The sequence below is a fragment of the Pteropus alecto genome, unplaced genomic scaffold (genome assembly GCF_000325575.1).
Source record: "Pteropus alecto unplaced genomic scaffold, ASM32557v1 scaffold69, whole genome shotgun sequence".
NCBI classification, from domain to species: Eukaryota; Metazoa; Chordata; class Mammalia; order Chiroptera; family Pteropodidae; genus Pteropus; species Pteropus alecto.
In genome coordinates this window covers 654,891-671,602 of record NW_006494610.1, presented here as the reverse complement: position 1 = coordinate 671,602, position 16,712 = coordinate 654,891, and the positions used below count along the sequence as shown (strand labels likewise).

General features: G+C 37.4%; 1 protein-coding gene across 2 annotated transcripts in view; it reads left to right on the top strand.

The window, feature by feature from the left end:
* Positions 1 to 16,712, top strand: part of CDK14 (cyclin dependent kinase 14) — a 508,542-nt gene that overhangs the window by 109,774 nt on the left and 382,056 nt on the right. The window contains exon 3 of one of the 2 annotated variants that reach the window (XM_006925698.3): positions 12,633 to 12,878. In XM_006925698.3, coding sequence (XP_006925760.2) covers positions 12,633 to 12,878 — 246 coding nt within the window. Of the gene's footprint in view, positions 1 to 12,632; positions 12,879 to 16,712 lie in introns of those variants that run through there. The other variant, XM_006925699.3, reaches the window with a different exon arrangement.

Sequence of the window (16,712 nt, the reverse complement as noted above, 5' to 3'; positions counted from 1 at the left end):
GCCACTTTATGTGGCTCGATTCTTCTGTTTTGTGAACAATGGGTATTCCACTTCCTGCTGCCGCTCTGGGAATTTTGTAGGTTGGAATAGGCTTTTGCTTTGTGAGATCTCAACAAAGCCCCTCCCTTGTTGTCCATAGGGATTCTCATTTCATGCCCCCCATTTCTGAGCCCTCTGGCTATATAAATGGGTGAGGGGAGGCAGTAGAGAGTTAATCCTAATATTTTACCTCCCCACACTATGTATTCATTTGGTCATACGATGTCACTGCTACACTCTTGACTCTTTTTTTCCATGATGGAGTTTTAACCAGCATATAATTATGGATGTCAAGTAGGAGTCAGAAAATTCACATATCTTTTTCCTCATCCCTTTGACCTTTTTGGGATATTTAGTGCATTTTTAGTGGAAACAGTGGCCCAGATTTCCGCAGAATTGCCATGTCTTTCTGTTTGAGAATAGAGGTTCCTGTCTTTTGTCCAGTCTGGAATGGGAAATGTTCAGTTATGCCATGTGGGCATAGGGCTTCTCCCCCACCGTCCAGGGGAGGGCCTCTTTTAGGATACATGGCACTCTTCACAAGTGTTAAGTTCCCTTTAAAATCTTGTTTCTGGATCTTGAAGTGAATTCCTTCTAATTTCCCGCCCCCCCCTCCCCCAAAGCTACCTAATAAATAAAGAACAAAACAAGATTCTGGGTTTAATTCTTCTTAGAATTTTGTGATAGTTTTTTTTGTTTCCATAAATGGTGGCCAGTGGCAAAATAGTGCTTCTGTATTATAAACATATAAATCCATACACTTCCATGCAGGAAGTAATGTTACATAGGCTGTTATAACTCATGAATATTTTTCTGTTTCTACTCCTAACTCACTCTAATCCTATTGCTTTAAAAAATTCATAAGTAATATTTATATACCCAATATAAACATATTGGATGCGTCTTACTGAAAAACTTTGTTTCAGAGTTCAAAATTATATTAAAGAATTATCTGAAATTACCATGATCTTTTGTGGGATGTTTGAGCAAAAATGTTACCCAAGGAATATTGAAATGCTTATCACTCGTATTGTACCCAGAGACTGAAACAAATTTTGCCTCTGAAAGACTCGATCTTTCTCCTAAACTCAATCCCTTATTTGACTGTAGCAGCAGAATCTGTCATTACACAGTTTAGAGCGCTGCACCTCAAACTAATGTGCGCACAAATCCCCTGGGGAATCTTGTTAAAATGCAGGTTCTGACTCAGTGAGGCTGTGGGAAGGGCAGCGGAGGGGGCCTGAAATTCCAGGTGATGCCAGTGCTTGCTGGTCTTTAAGCAGCAAGGGGTTAGAGAATATCCCAGATGAAATCCTGATCCCCAAAGATAACTACATGCAGAAAAACCTGTATGGGCCACAACTAACAATAGAGATGGCGTTTCTACTTGGACTATGAGTGTTCATTAAACTTTATGTTAAATTTATCATTATGATTTGGACAAAATAAAGAACCTACAGGTCAGTAAAGATATGCATCTCGGTGTGAGCCTATGAGCAAAAACTATTTTTTATATCTAGATCGCGTGTATAATTATAACAGAAGGGAAAGCAACTAAATGAAATTATTTTTAGCAATGTTTATTAAAAGTTCAAGCAGCTGGGAGGACCACCTAAATCTATCATAATTGAATTAGTAAAGCAATGATCAAGCCTCTTGGTGTGGTCAGCATTGAAGCCAGTACCGGGTATAACAAAACTACAGTCGCTGACGTGGCATAAAGGAATGTAATGTCCTCAAGAGTTCTCCATTCAACTGTGTCCATCAGCCATGGATTCAGGATTTAAATGAAATTGGGTCAGACCCCAAAGAAACCAGTCAGTAGAAAAATAAGCATTTTTAAATTAAATCACAATAATAGACATTGAGTTCTGGTGAGTGGGAACAGCTGGTGAAAGCCTTTCATTGACTGGGAAATATCTAGGCTCAGAAGGTGCCTTATTGTTATGTAGTTTTCTTAGGGCTAGTTTTTCAAATGGCCTGTGTTTAGTTAAAAGGGAAGGCGTACAGTAAGGAAAACAGTCCAATTTTAAGTATTAACAGAACACCCTGCTCATGCTGCCTTTTGGGCTTTGGAGACATTAAAGAAATGGAAGATAAGGTTCCTGTGCTCAAGGTACATAGAGTCTTGTCATAGAAATACAATGAACACATGAGAAACAGAGCAAAACAAAGACCTCCTCCCACCCCAGCAAAATAAACCAAACACATGAAAACAAATTCCACAGTTGCTTACATGAAAGCATATAAAACAGCATATATTTAAGTGACAAATTATGAAGTGCAATCTAAAAATGACTCAGTTCTTAGGGCGTTTTTGGTTGCGACAGTGACAGTGACATAGGGGCACAACCATTTATTTATTAGAACCAAGATCGCTAGATGTGCTACAGAGTTACTGGTGCACCGTGCTGCTTACAAACAGTTCCTTAGCCAAAAGGCCCAGGCTCCATCACTGAGAAACGAAGCCGGGGCCTTAGCTTTAAGGAAGCCCTGCAGAGACAGAGCTGTCAGGGAGGTGTTCACGGTGTGAACCCGGCTGCCTCCTTTCTAAACCCTAAAGTCCTAAGGGAAATGGAATGTAAAAGGAAGCGCAAAGGAGTGAATTTATGTGTCTGGCCTTATCTAGTTGATCTGTTTAAAATCATTTACCAGCTGCAAACTGCTGCCTAGAGTTTATAATAGAACAGTTGAGGTATGAAAGATCTTAAGGGCTGTTCACTCCAGCTGTCTCATTTTACAGATGAGACGACTGAGACCCAGAGTTTAAGTGACTTGTTCTAAGTCATTTAGTTCTGGCTTATGTAGCTAATATAGAGAAGGAGGTTTGTCTCTATATTAGCTAATGTTCTGAAGATGATTTCAGGCAAGATCTTGGTTCTGATAAAACATAGCTATAAATAAAAGTACATTCATGTGTATATCCCTCTATACACATATAGATAACACACCCTATTTTTTTGCTCCAGCCATTCACATTACCACCTACACACACACACACACACACACACACTCTCTCTCTAGAAAAAAAAAGAGAAGACTATAATTAAAGAGAGGACAACATACTTTTACTTTTACTTTTAGATCTTACAGGTTTATGTTAGAGATAAAGGCTGCTCTCACGGGTTATAATTCCGGTGGTATTAGAAACCTCCAGCCCCACTCCAAATACCTTGCCCACTTATGCCCGATAGCTGAAATACCTTTTACAAGGGATGAAGCTTTTGATTATGTATTTTGCTTAAAGTTTAAATTATTCTGGGGGAAGTAGTACACTGATTTAAGGGTTCAAAAACTTTAAGTGATTGATGATGGCTTTTTATTGGGAGCAGATTTTGAGAGAAGATACTGAGTAGGAGAAAGCCATCAGGCCCTCACTGGGTAATGGGTGAAAGGAAGAACAAATGTATGAGGTTGAGTGTGAAGATTTTTGCTTATTTTAGTTTTGCATTGGACCTGTGATGGGTATTCCTTTTATGAATGTCAAAAGACCATGACTTAGCTTACTGCCTGATGCATGATGCATATTTGCTATGGGTCAACTTGAATCCTTTAAACTAATTTTTATTCTGGTATCTGCCTTCATCAAGAGTGTGGAGTGAAGAAGCAGAGAAGATCACACTCTGAACTCAGTAAAATGCCGATCACCTGAAAATGGTTGATTCAAAGGGACAATTTTCAGCCCAAATGAATTCACTCGAAATGAATGCCAACCTTAACTGAATTAAGTTGTGCTCTTTCAAATCCACTGCAGTGAGTATGGTAGACAGTTGTCTGGATTTTACATAGCTCAAAGCTAAAATTGTAGGTCAAACTGTGACTTTGGGAGCCTCTAACACTGTTTGAATTTGTAACAATTTTTCCTGAGTTTTGATTCTGCCGGATAGTGTACAGACAGACCCCTGTTAATAATGAGTGAACCAAAATAACTGATTCAGATGAACAGCCAAAATGTGTGGATGCGTCTCTAACCTGGTTTGAAATTCTAGCTGAATTTACTGGCAAAAAAAAAGAACTGGAGTTTAGTTTGGTATGTTTTTAAGTACGTGAGACATCCCTGCTTATGTAAATTTTGTCACTTCAGTTTCTAAATGGAACAAGGAAGTGTAAAAAAATGCAGTCATAGAGAAAATATATCCTTAATTCCTATTACTATTGGAATGTCTGTTCTTTGCAGGCAGTACTGGTAGCACAGCTGTCCACTGTGATTGGCTTTGGGCAGCGGCACCAAAGGTGTTTTCTTCCAGTCCCATGATTCGAGAAAACCACTTTATCCTGTGGAAGCTCCTTACCTTCCATAAGTTAGTCAAAAAACCTTTACCACACCCTTCAAGCAGAGATTTGAAGGAAAAGGTGCTCTTAGGGTGGGGTGGGGGTGGAGTAAAAAATGAATAGAAACCCAGTTTCTGTCCTTTGGCAGAGACAGTCAGGTTGTCAAGATTAAAGTATTGCAAAAAAGAATTACAATCCAGGGTATGCAGAATTCTGGAGCAGACTAAATGCACAGTTATGGAGCTGTATTCTCAGTGAAGGATTTGTCTGAGTGGGTGGGATTTAATTAGCAAGGGCTTCTGAGCAAAGGTAAGTTTTGAAGAGTCTTGAACAGTATGGTGGGTCCATGGCTTGGTGTGGGAGGAAGTCTACAGCTTGATGTGCCCTGTGCTGAGGTTACTAATAAAGTATGTGTACAGGACAGTGAAAGCCATTTGTCTCAATCTATTTAAGCATTTATTATTGACAATTAAATTCACTTAATTTCAAATACTAAGTTAGTGTGACTGATTATTTTAAGATATTTCAGATACCTGAAACAAAGAAAACATGCACAAATATGATTATTGCAAACTATGTTACTTACACTTACTTTGTTTTAAATCACCAATGCTGTGGTTTAATTAATTTAAATATCATTTCTATATTTCTTTTTATATCTTCCTAGGGTTATAGATTTACTTATTTAAATCCATTCCAGGGGTTTCAGTAATAATCTTTTTTGAAACTTCTTGGTGTTGTGTAATCTTTACAGATCCACAAGTAAAACAATGCCTTCTCAGAATAGCAAGGGTTATAGGATCTGAGTTGTAGACTGTTGGAGTCTTGGTTGCTTTTTCCAGAGTGATTCAGATCTGAGTCACTGGTTAGCAGTTAAGTTGTGTTTTCTTTTTAAGGGTTAAATTTCACGTAGTCATTAAATTTAACTTATTTCCAAAAAATGCCTTCTACATTGGTTTTACATAATTTTTCTTTGCTGTCCGTGTCTTTCCACTAGATATATTCTTTGTAAAATGTTGCTTAGGTGACATCGCATGCCTTTTAGTCTCGTGTTATATTGACCTGGTCTGTCATCGCCGGAATATCCTGTGTTGCTGATCTTTCTACACTTGTGCTGCATAGACCCTCTCTCCACAGGCTCTGATCAATCATTCCTATTCTAGCTACAGTTTCTGCTTTTTATACTTGGCTAACTCACATTTCCATGTGTTAAAACTAACCATATCTTATTATATTCATCCTTCTTTTATAACTGCCATTTGCTCTTTGTATTAACTTTTCTCTCTTGAAATCATAATGAACTCATGGTTTTTCAATAACTCAACTTGTTCCATTTAACCATAATTTTATTTTCCTTTTGATGCTCAAATACATAATCACAGTCTGGCCAGTAGAACCCCTATCGGAAGGTTCCTTTGTCCTTCTAGCAGTGTCCCTGATGTTTTGGAAAGGATCCTAGTTTTCTGGTAGCAGCTGGATATTTCACAGCTGTTTTGTGCTTCCTGCCCTGTGAACTGGAATCAGGTCACCTTCCAAGGATTCTTCTTCTTATATAAAGTGGAGAATTGGAACATAGACCAAGATCTGGGCACTACAGGTGCACATGAAAGTTAGTAGTGGATCAAAGGGCTACGATTGGTGGTTGGAAAAATCTGCCCTTTTGAGGTTATGGGTTCCCATTAATTTTTTCCAGTTTGACGTGTCATGCTTCTGCTCTCTAGTTTTCTTACAGTATGAAGTTATATCTGTCTTCAAAACTTTCTGGTGCACTGACCATAAGCACTTTATTGTGGGAAGAAAGACAAGTAACTTTTACTTGGGGTGGGGAAGTATTTGTTTAGATTGCTGGCAGGCTGAGGGAAGGCTCCAGATGAAGACTTGAGCACTGGGGAGCAGCAGCAGTGTACAATCTGGCTTCTGGAACCCTCTTTCATTGCTAGGACTCTGGTCTGTTCGCTCTTCTCTTCATGTGCCCTGGGCACTTCAGTGATTTTATCTTATGAGCTGCCAGAAATTACAGCTTTCTGGGAGGATGAGCACAATTCTTACTTCACCTTGCCTGCATCCTTTTCCAGAACAGACCCCGCCCGTCCTATCCTCTTCAGGGTCTGCAGGGTGCCTTGCCTAACAAGCTCACGCTTGAGGTCAGCAGGTCTGGTTTCTCATATTTCTGTGAAGGGCCTGGATTCTGCTTTCTGTTGTGCTTATGGTTAACAGAGATGGCCAGATCACGTTTAAGTTGTTTGTCTCAAAGATTGGAAACTTGAAACTCTTCCAAAACGGTCACTTTGCCCTTTGTGGAAAACTCAAGTGTTACTTTCCTGGATGAAGATGCATGCACAAAGTAGGTGCTTATACTAGTATTATTCACTTAAACCCCAGGCGAAGTGGAGACTAGTATAAATTGTGTATAAATTTAATTATGTTCAGAACTTGTTCATGAGCTTTATGCAGATGGAGTCCTGCAGAAAACTCTCAGTGTGTGGTCATTTATTGATAGTGGTCATAAAAATCATCATTTATTTTTTTGTGGATCTGATACAGTGTATCAAATTCAGAAAGTGATATCTGCAAAATGTTCCTAAGAACATTCTGCTCAAATATCAGAGTGCTTCAAGCAATTTCAGTATTAATTTGCTATTGCTGTGTAACACATTACCACAAATATACTAGGTTATTTCAGTTTCTGTAGGTTAGAAATTCAGGCATGGCATAGCTGGTTTCTCTGCCCTAGGTCTCTCTAGGCTGAAATCAGGGCATTGGGCGTGGTTGTGGTTCTCCCCTGGGGCTCAGGATTCTCTTACAAGCTCGGCGGTTGTTGGAAGAACTTATTTCCTTGTGGTTGTAGGATGGTGGTCCCCATTTTCCTGCTAGTTTTCAGCCACTGACCACTCCTAGCTCTTAGAGGATGCCTTGCAGACTGTGCTCCATGGCTCCTGTTTCAGTTCACAGCATGAAATATATTTGCTTTCTTCCAACTTAGCCAGGTCGCATCTCTCTTTCTCTTCTGTGACTAACTGAGGAAAATGCCCTACTTTTAAAGGGCTCTCCTGATTAGGTCAGGCCCACTCAGGATTATCTCTTTGCCCTATTTCATAGCGTAATCATGGGAATGATATCTCATCATATTCACATTCAAAAGAGAGATGATTGTGTTCAAAGGTGAGGGATACTGGGTGTCATTTTAGAACTCTGCTCATCACTGTGAGCTTGTAGTTTGAAAAAAATCTTACTTTTGTTGATAGTATTTCCTGTATGTACGTTTATTATTTTTGTGTCAATTCTGCTGGTTTTTTTTTTTTTTGACAGTTGTTGGATAATAAAAGAGCTGCAGCCATTTTTTAGCGAGAGAGCATGAAGATTGCTTACTTGATTGAATCTTCTTAAATCCAATTTATTAATTTGACAGAACCTTATTGAGCTTCACAGTGAGCTGGGCTCTGTGTAGGGCTCTGTAGGAAAAGGGGGCAGTCATGTGAACAATATTCTTGCCTGTATCCAGCTGGACAAGAGCGTGCTGAGTCTCAAATGTGTTCCGCTGATGGGGTGCCTGGAAAACATGGTACCCTGCAAACTGTTGTGGGATATGGATTTGTTTTAAAATTATCACATGAACCAGGAGCCAACTAGCAAGAAATATATTTGTGAATGTAGTAAAATCACAACCATAGGCATGTTTCCATGTAAGTATACTATTTCCAAGAAGGTTATTTTATGTTAACTATTGTTTTCTACTTGTATTTTATCATTTGCTAGTAGACGACAAAACTGAGGAATGTGAAATGCCTACGAATGTTTGTGGGAAGTATTTTAAGTTTAGAAAATTTTGTCAAAATACTTTTTCCTCTTAAAAATTGGAAAAAGACTGCCATTCTTCTGTCTTAATGGTAGAATGCCTTGGAGAAGCGGGTTTTCCACAGGTATATAGCTTGTACTGATTTTTAGTTATCAGGTGTGTCGTAGTCAGATCCATTAAATGAGAGACTACCTGATTGAAAACATATTGTAGGGTCCTTAATGTAAGGCCTGAGGGAGGACATCAAGCTTTACTTGCAGTAGATTCTGTAACACTTTCTCTTACTTAAATTGCATAGACTCAGTTATCAAGATTTCTAATCGGAGTACCGCTGTCTCCTAAAGTTAACAACCTTGTGAGTCTTAGTTTTGTCGGAATTGGTAGCTTGAAGGGAAGCAAACGAAAGGTTTATATGAGTTTATATGATTTCATGAACTGGATAAGAATTAAATTCATTCCTTTAGCTTTGATGATGCCCTTCCAGCTCTTCTTTCTTTTGCTGACATGTTGAAGTGACATTTGTCATTTAGCCTTTGCTAATATTTCTTCTTTTCCAGTGTGAATGCTTTATATTGCCTTTTTCTTGTTTTTGTGGCATTGTGTAGAATTTAAAATACGTTGTTTAATCAAAATGATGACAGTGGACATCCTTGATTCGTTCCTGTTCTTAGGAGAAAGACTTCTTACCATTAAGTTTTACATTAGCTGTAGTTTTTGTAGATGCCCTTTTTAAAGTTAAGGAAGTTTCCTTCTATTTTTAATTTGTTGAGTTTTTATCATGAGTAAGTACTGGATTTTGTCAAATGCTTTTTCTGAGTCTACGGATATGATCATATGATTTTCAAAAAAGATCTGCATATCAGTTATCTATTACTACATAAAATTTACCCCCAAATAGCATCTTAAAACAACAAACAATTTTTATCTCACGTTGTTTGTGAGTCTAAGATCCAGGTGTTTCTTCGCTGGGTGCCTCTGGCTCAGGGTCTTTCATAAAGTTCTAGTCAAGCAGAAGCCAGGACCGTGGTCGCATTTGAAAGCATAACTCATGTTGTTTTCAGGCCTCAGTCCTTCTGTACGTGCGTCTCTCCCCAGGGCTGCCTTGTGCTGTGGCAGCTGGCTTTCCTCAGGGCTAGTGATCTAAGAGAGAAGTTAGCACTGAGAGGACGAGAGTACCACTACAGAAGCCATAGTCTTTTATAATCTTTTCTGAGAAGTGGTATCCTATGATTTCTGCCATTTGTTGGATACAAATCAACAAATGCAGCCCATACTCAAGATCTGGGGACTAAATAAGTATGACTACCTGGAAGTGGCCACCACTGAGAACCATTTGAGAGACTTCCCACAATTGAACATTAAAATGATGAATTACATGTTTTTTAATGTCAACCTTGCCTTCTTGGGATTAATACTACTTTTTCATGGGTTATTATCATTTTTATATATTATTGGATTCAATTTGTTAAAAATGTGCCAATATTCTTTGCATCTATATTTATGAGAGAAATTGAACTGTAGTTTTCTTGTAATGTTTTTGTCTGGTTTTGGTGTTGGAATGATGCTGGCTTCATATAATGAGTTGGGAATTATTCCCTCCTCTTCAGTTTTTTGGAAGAGTTTTTGTAGAGCTGGTATTATATTGTTCTTAAATGTTTGGTTTACTTAACTGGTGGTGCTGTTTGGCCCTGGAATTTTTGTCTGTGAGCCTTGGTAGTTTTTATCTTTCAAGGGATTCGTTTCATCTAAGCTCCTGAGTTTATTGGCATAAAGTTGTTTATAATATCTATAGAATTTATGGTGATGTTACTTACCGCTTTCATTTCTGATATTGGCAATGTATGTTTTTCACCTTTTTGTCCTTACCAATTTGGCTAGAGGTTTATCTTTTATTGTTTGTTTGTTTTTGATCTTCTCTGAAAACCAGCTTTTGGTTTCAGCAATTTTCTTTATTGTTTTCTATTTTTCTATGTCATTTATTTCCACTCTGATATTTATTTATTTTAATTCTTCTGTTCTGTTTGCATTTCCATTCTTTTTTTTCTAGTATTTTAAGGTCTAATCTTATTGCTTTGAGACCTTTCCTCTTTTCTACTATATGCACTTAATACTAAAAATTTTTCTATAGCTAAAGTACTTTAGCTACATCTTGCCATTGAGGTATTTTGTGTTATTTTCACTTAGTTCAAGATACTTTTCTAATTCCTCTTTTGTATTACTTAGTTTCTAAATATTTACTGTCATACTTACCTTTTAAAGTACTTCTTTTTCCCCTCTGGCTCCTTATGATCTTTTCTTTATCACTGGTTTTAAGCAATTTGATGTTGGTGTGCCTTTGTATTATTTCCTTTGTATCTCTTGTGCTTGGGGTTTGTTGACCTCTCCAGCCCAGGTGTTTATATATTATAATTATAATTCAGTTGCTTCGGTGATGTGGGTGGTTTCACATCTACATCACATCTATTGTATATTGCTTTCATGTCTTTAAGAAGGACACATAAACCCTTAAAAATGTTGAGTTCATCTCATCTCCTTGTGATAAATTGTGAGTTTATGATCATGAGTAGACGACTCTGCCTTGAGTCTTTAAAGACGTCTTCAGCTATTTTCTAGTCTGTTAAAAGTATGATGATATCTTTCTCATTTGACTTAACTGGAATTTAATTGGTGCTTAGCAGTTGAGACACGCTTTTAGGACGGAGCGGATGCTAGATAACACACATGGTTTGGTGTGTTTCCTTCTGTACATTTCACTGTGCTCATACGTACACATACAGATATCTATATGTTTGTGTCTGTTGGCATGTATATCTGTATCTATTGATAGCTCTTCGTACACATAGATAGATTTATTCCTCACGTGGAATCATCCCATATATATTATATTTTTGCTTTAACAGTATTGGATTTTCCTGTTTTCCTGACGTTTTAAATAAGAATGTGGAAACTTTTCACAAGAAGAAAAAAAACTTTAAAAGCAATTTCAGAGTTATCTTTTCTCTAGAGAGAATAATAAAGTTACCTAGCTTTATAGACAAGCTAGAGGCCATAAAGATTATTTAATAAGAACAACAAAGTCTTAAGAGTATAGAGGGAATTAAAGGATTAGAACATAAAGTAGAAAACCAGGAGGAAAAGTCAGAGAGGCTAAAATCAGCTGAGACAGTGGGGCAGGCCGTGCAGGAAGAGAGTGAGTGGGGAAGCTGGGAAGGAAATAAGGGTCTAGTGCAGTAATGTAAACAAAATTTAAAAATAACTGTTACTCATTTTTTTACAGTATTAGTCCTTTTTATCCATTATTTTTTGATATTAAAAAACATTATTTTCAGATTTTCAACATCTCTAGCCATTAGTTTTTTAAAATGCCCTCTTCTAGTTTGGGGGTGAATTCAAGATAGGGACAGATTATATATATATTCAAGCATAAAACTTTTGAAGAATATTATGGTGTCTTTTCTGTAGCTTTTGTTAGCTGCTTCCATGATGGCCCATCAGTTAGAATACCCATATGATTTAGCTCAACTGATTTTTTTAAAAAAAATTTATTTATTTTTTATGGTAACATCGGTTAACGAAATCCAATAAATTTCAGCTGTACACTTTACAAGTAAGGCATATATATGTTTACACTGTGTGTTCACCTCCCATAGTTAGATTTCTTTCTGTCACCACATATTTGACCCCCCTTTACCTGTCTACCTCCTCCCTCCCCCACCCCTTTACCCTTTGGTAACCACTAGTTGAATGTCCATGACAGTGAGTCTCTGTTTATTTGTCCTGTTCATTTGTTGCTTTTAGGCTTCTATCCCACGTATAAGTGATACTATATGATTTTCAACTTTTTCTATCTGGCTTATTTCGCTTAGCATGATTATCTCGAGGTCCATCTATGTTGTTGCAAATGGCAGTATTTCATCTCTTCTTATGGCTGAGTAATATTCCATTGTATATATGTACCACAGCTTCTTTAGCCAGTCATCTATTGTAGGACACTTCGGTTGCTTCCATGTCCTGGCCACTGTGAATAATGCTGCTATGAACATTGGTGTGCAAATTTCTTTTTGGATATGGGTTTTCAAGTCTTTGGGGCAAATATCCAGTAGAGGAATTGCTGGATCACATGGTAGGTCAGGTCTTAGTTTTTTGAGGAATCTCCATACTGTTTAATTAAGGCAAGTTATCCGACTTCTTAATGAATCAGAAATAATTCGACTTGCAGTCAGATGGTGAAACATATTACAGAGTTCAAGAACCACTTTAGGGCACGAGCATTGTAGATCTTAAATTTCTCTTTTCAGAGATAGCATTTTTAGTGTCAGCCCTAAGCAAATACAAGCAGAATGATTATGAGGAATTTTTCATGTTGTGATTTAAGCCGGTATAGCTTTTAGAATGTGGCCTTGTTAGGTCTTTCCTAAAATTAAAAGTACATGTTTTCTAGAGTAACAAATCAGCATGTTTTTGATGTTAAAGTTTCAGGGGGAGAGTTCTGAGTTTAATTTCTTTTTTTTTTTCCCACTCCCAGATATGTGTCACAAAGATGTCTACACGGAACTGCCAGGGAATGGACTCAGTGATCAAACCCCTGGACACAATTCCTGAGGATAAAAAAGTCAGGGTTCAGAGGACACAGAGCACTTTTGACCCGTTCGAGAAACCAACTAACCAAGTAAAGAGGGTGCATTCGGAGAACAATGCTTGCATTAACTTTAAGACCTCCTCCACGGGCAAAGAATCTCCTAAAGTTAGGCGGCACTCCAGCCCCAGCTCGGTAAGTGCAGTCTTCTTCCTTATCAGTGGGTAAACAGGAGGAGCAGCTCTCTCAGCGGAGCAGCACGTTGTGCTGGGAAAGGACAGGTGGCTTTATCAGTGCCTTACAATGCTTTCTCTCCCAGGGTGATATAACGTTTTGGAAGTAGGAGTGTGCGCTTGAGCAAAGTATATACACACTCTCTATTCATAAGCACCCAGCAAGCAAATGAGAAATGATTCAACTTATTTTTGGAAGAATCCTTTTTTTTTTTTTTTTGTAGTTGTTTTCAGTTAGAGGAATTTATAATTAAAAATCCTTTCTTATTTCAAACCCTTGGAATGGATATTGAACTTTACCATGTTTGTGGGCAATATGGATAGTTCGGAATTTTGCAAGTTCACAAAGAACGTCATTTCAGAATAAATGTTAAAATTTGTTCACTTGTCATATTTTGTTTTCAGTGTAAATATTTTAAGATTCAAAAACTAGACCTTGAATCTTTTTAAAGAGAAATCCTTTTCATTAAGATGGAATTTTCTAAAATCTCTATTGTGTCTTGCCTTTTGATCTAAGGAGGTATGAAGATCTGAGGTGATGGATGGTTTTTGACCGTAAAATTTTTACTGAAACTCATATTTCAAGACTGGCTTGCATTTAACTTTGTATAAAAACCTTATGATCTTTTTAAATTAAGTAGTTTTTTCAGATTTAATTTAATACTTAGAACCTTTGGAATAGATGCTCTAAGAGTTTAAAAGGTAAGAAGAGAATGCTAAGAGAATTTCGATTCTCTCTTCTTGCTAAGAAATACATGCCACTTCATAAATTTTAAATATTAAACTCCATGAGAGCCAAAATGGCAAGTAATGTCAACTGCTAGAAGAGTATTGACACTTCAATTTAATTAAACTGTATGATACAGCACGCATTTTGTATCACAATTTGTGTTAATGAAGCTGAAATAAATATTATTAATGCAACATTTATGAGGAGACTTGATTATCTGGTTTTCCCCAAACTGGCCCCCATAATCTTGTTTATGATTGCAAGGTAGCATCCATCTAAGTCATAGATATTATCACTAACTTCTGGAAAAGCTTTTAGATTTAGTATCATTTAGAAGAGATGAAAGGAATGGTTGAGAAGATTAAGCTATGTTATGGAAGAGAATTATATATTCTATATACAATTATATATATTATATAATAAAAGAAAATTACATAGTCTATAGTTATATATATCAACCTATCAATGATATGTAGAAATTGACATTTTCAGATATTGCAGCGAGGCATACTTATACTAAAATATTATTAACTATTTAAATTTAACTAGTCATCCTGTATTTTATCTGCAATAATATTTACAGTCTATTGGCACATTATTTCTTTTGTTGTTCCTGCTTCAGCTACCGGGAGCTTTTTAGGTTGGCTCCTGTGTCCTTTTGAGATGTCTTCATCCCTTTGCTTTTTGAGCACTTCCTTACTTTCTGCTCCTGTGAGACAGTCTTGGTTTATATAGAATTTTCCCAGCCCCAGATCTAGAATCAATTTCTCCAAAGAGCCCCGGTTTCTTTTATTGGAAAGTGATATTTAGAAACCGAGGTGTTGGTGCTGGATACACCTATTGCTACTGGACGTCATGTAGTTTTAAAAGTCAATGCTGTGTGTACATCATAGCATAATGGGACTTCAATATTTATTTTTAATTTTTAACAAGAAGTTAATTAAAATCCTTATCGAGGAAGTTGAGACTCCTCTGATGCTCTCTGTATTTCTCTCTTTAAAGTTAAATTTTATTTTTATTAAAATAATGCTTGAACATAGCTTAAAAGATCAAATAGTAGAGGATTCTGAGAAATGATAGTGGCATAGGTTTTGAAACTCTTTATATAATTAGCCAGAGCAACTAGTATAGTAAAACCAAAGCTAATGGATAATACTGATGACAAATATAGATGATACAGTATCTCCATGAACCTCAAAATAGGAGTGAGGGGAACAGGTCGTGAACAGTTTTAAGAACTGCGTAGTATCTGAAAGTATGAGTGCAGAAGCTCAGGGAAGGCAAAGAGACTAGTGGCTATTCTCAGAGCCAGGGAGCTTCCACATTGCCATCAGTGTGGCAGCTTATGGGCCATTCCTAGGACAGTGACATCAACTTGGAGGGGAGTTCGATGGCTCCTGTGAGTGGGTGAGTCCAAGGACAGACACCATAGTGTGGTTTGCTGGTGTTGCAGTCTGCTGGTCTTTGTCCTGTGACTTCTCTAGACTGTCTAATTGAAGCACCTTTCCAGGACAGAGCCCTGCACTGAATAGAGAGTTGTCCTTCCTTGCACAACTTGATTTTCCTAGTCGTAATTGCCTCATCTTTTCATTTGTTCATAATTAATATAATTAATTGGTATAATTTTAATCACAGACTGAAGCCCCAAATTATTTGATAAAACTATAAAGCTCCTGAAACAAGCTGGAGTCAGATAACCTATCCATTTTTCTTTCCCCTGAGATTGACCTAAGTAGTTCTCCATCCTTCTAATCCAGTCTGGACTGGGTGATCTCCAAGGCCGCTCTTATGAGGCTTCCCTTCACTATTTTCCTGAGAATTTTCTTTTCCTTCCTTTTTGTGTTAAATACATAGGCTCTGTGTTACTTACATGTCTTTATTGTTCTTGGTTTATTTTGCTGCACATGTGACTGTCTTTATTCATACTTAATTACTTGATTAATAATCTGACTAGGAATAGGATTTCGGTTTAGAAAATAATTTTTTTAGCCTTTTGACATTGCTTTGTTCTTTTCTAGGCAGGCCCAATCTGGAGAGAGAGGGGAGGAAGGTGCAAACTTGATAATGAGAATTCCACTGCAGTTCTCAGATGGCCATCATGGGGGTTTCGTCTTGTCATTGCCTCCTTCTGTGGGACTAGATAATTCCCAGATAGAACCAGTCCCTCTTGTCAGGTTGTCACCACTTGTGGTGCTTAGGTCTATTCCTCTATGGTTCATCTAGATTAATTTTGTAACCAAGTTACCCATCAAGTGTGTTTTATCTTAGTGTGTCTATGTTGAACAGGGCTAGGCAGGCAGGATGATAGACCCTGTTGTGGAAATCAAAGGCAGAAGAAAAATTAGCCAAGGCAGGTTTCACTTCAAATCCTTATTTAATGAAGTCACATAGTTCTGATGGAATCCTTCACACCTCACCCTCAGATCCACTCTCACAATTATAGTATAATGTAATAGAGAAGTGATCCTCGTGGTTTTCCTGCAATTCAGGGGCTCATCAACAGTTTTAATCAAAGGGTTATGTATGAAGGTTAAAATCAATTTTCAGTGAATTCAGTTATGAAACTGTGGACATTCTTATAGCCATATCAAGGTGTGATTACAGGGAACACAGAGGTATACTCATGTAGTTTATAAAAATGCAACTCAAAAACCCATCTGTGCTTCTGGGAATGGGGTTTCAGTACATGACAAACTTAAGCATAATATAGTATCTCTTCCATTTGGGTGGGATTTAGGTCTCCATGGGAAGAGTCCACCAATATAGTAGTGGTAAAGAAAATTCTTTCTTGATTCCAGTCAACTTGGTTTGAATTCAAGCTCTGTCATTAGCTGTAGGATCTTAGATGAGTTACCTTATTTCTCCAGTCTGTCTGTCTGTCTGTCTCTCCCTCCTTCCCTTCCCTTCCCTTTCGTTCCTTCCCTCCCTCCCTCCCTCCCTTCGTCTGTCTTCCTTCCTTCATCTTTCTTGCTCTTTCTTTCTTTCTTTCTTTCTTTCTTTCTTTCTTTCTTTCTTTCTTTCTTTCTTTCTTTCTTTCTTTCTTTCTTTCTCTTTTCTTTCCTTTTC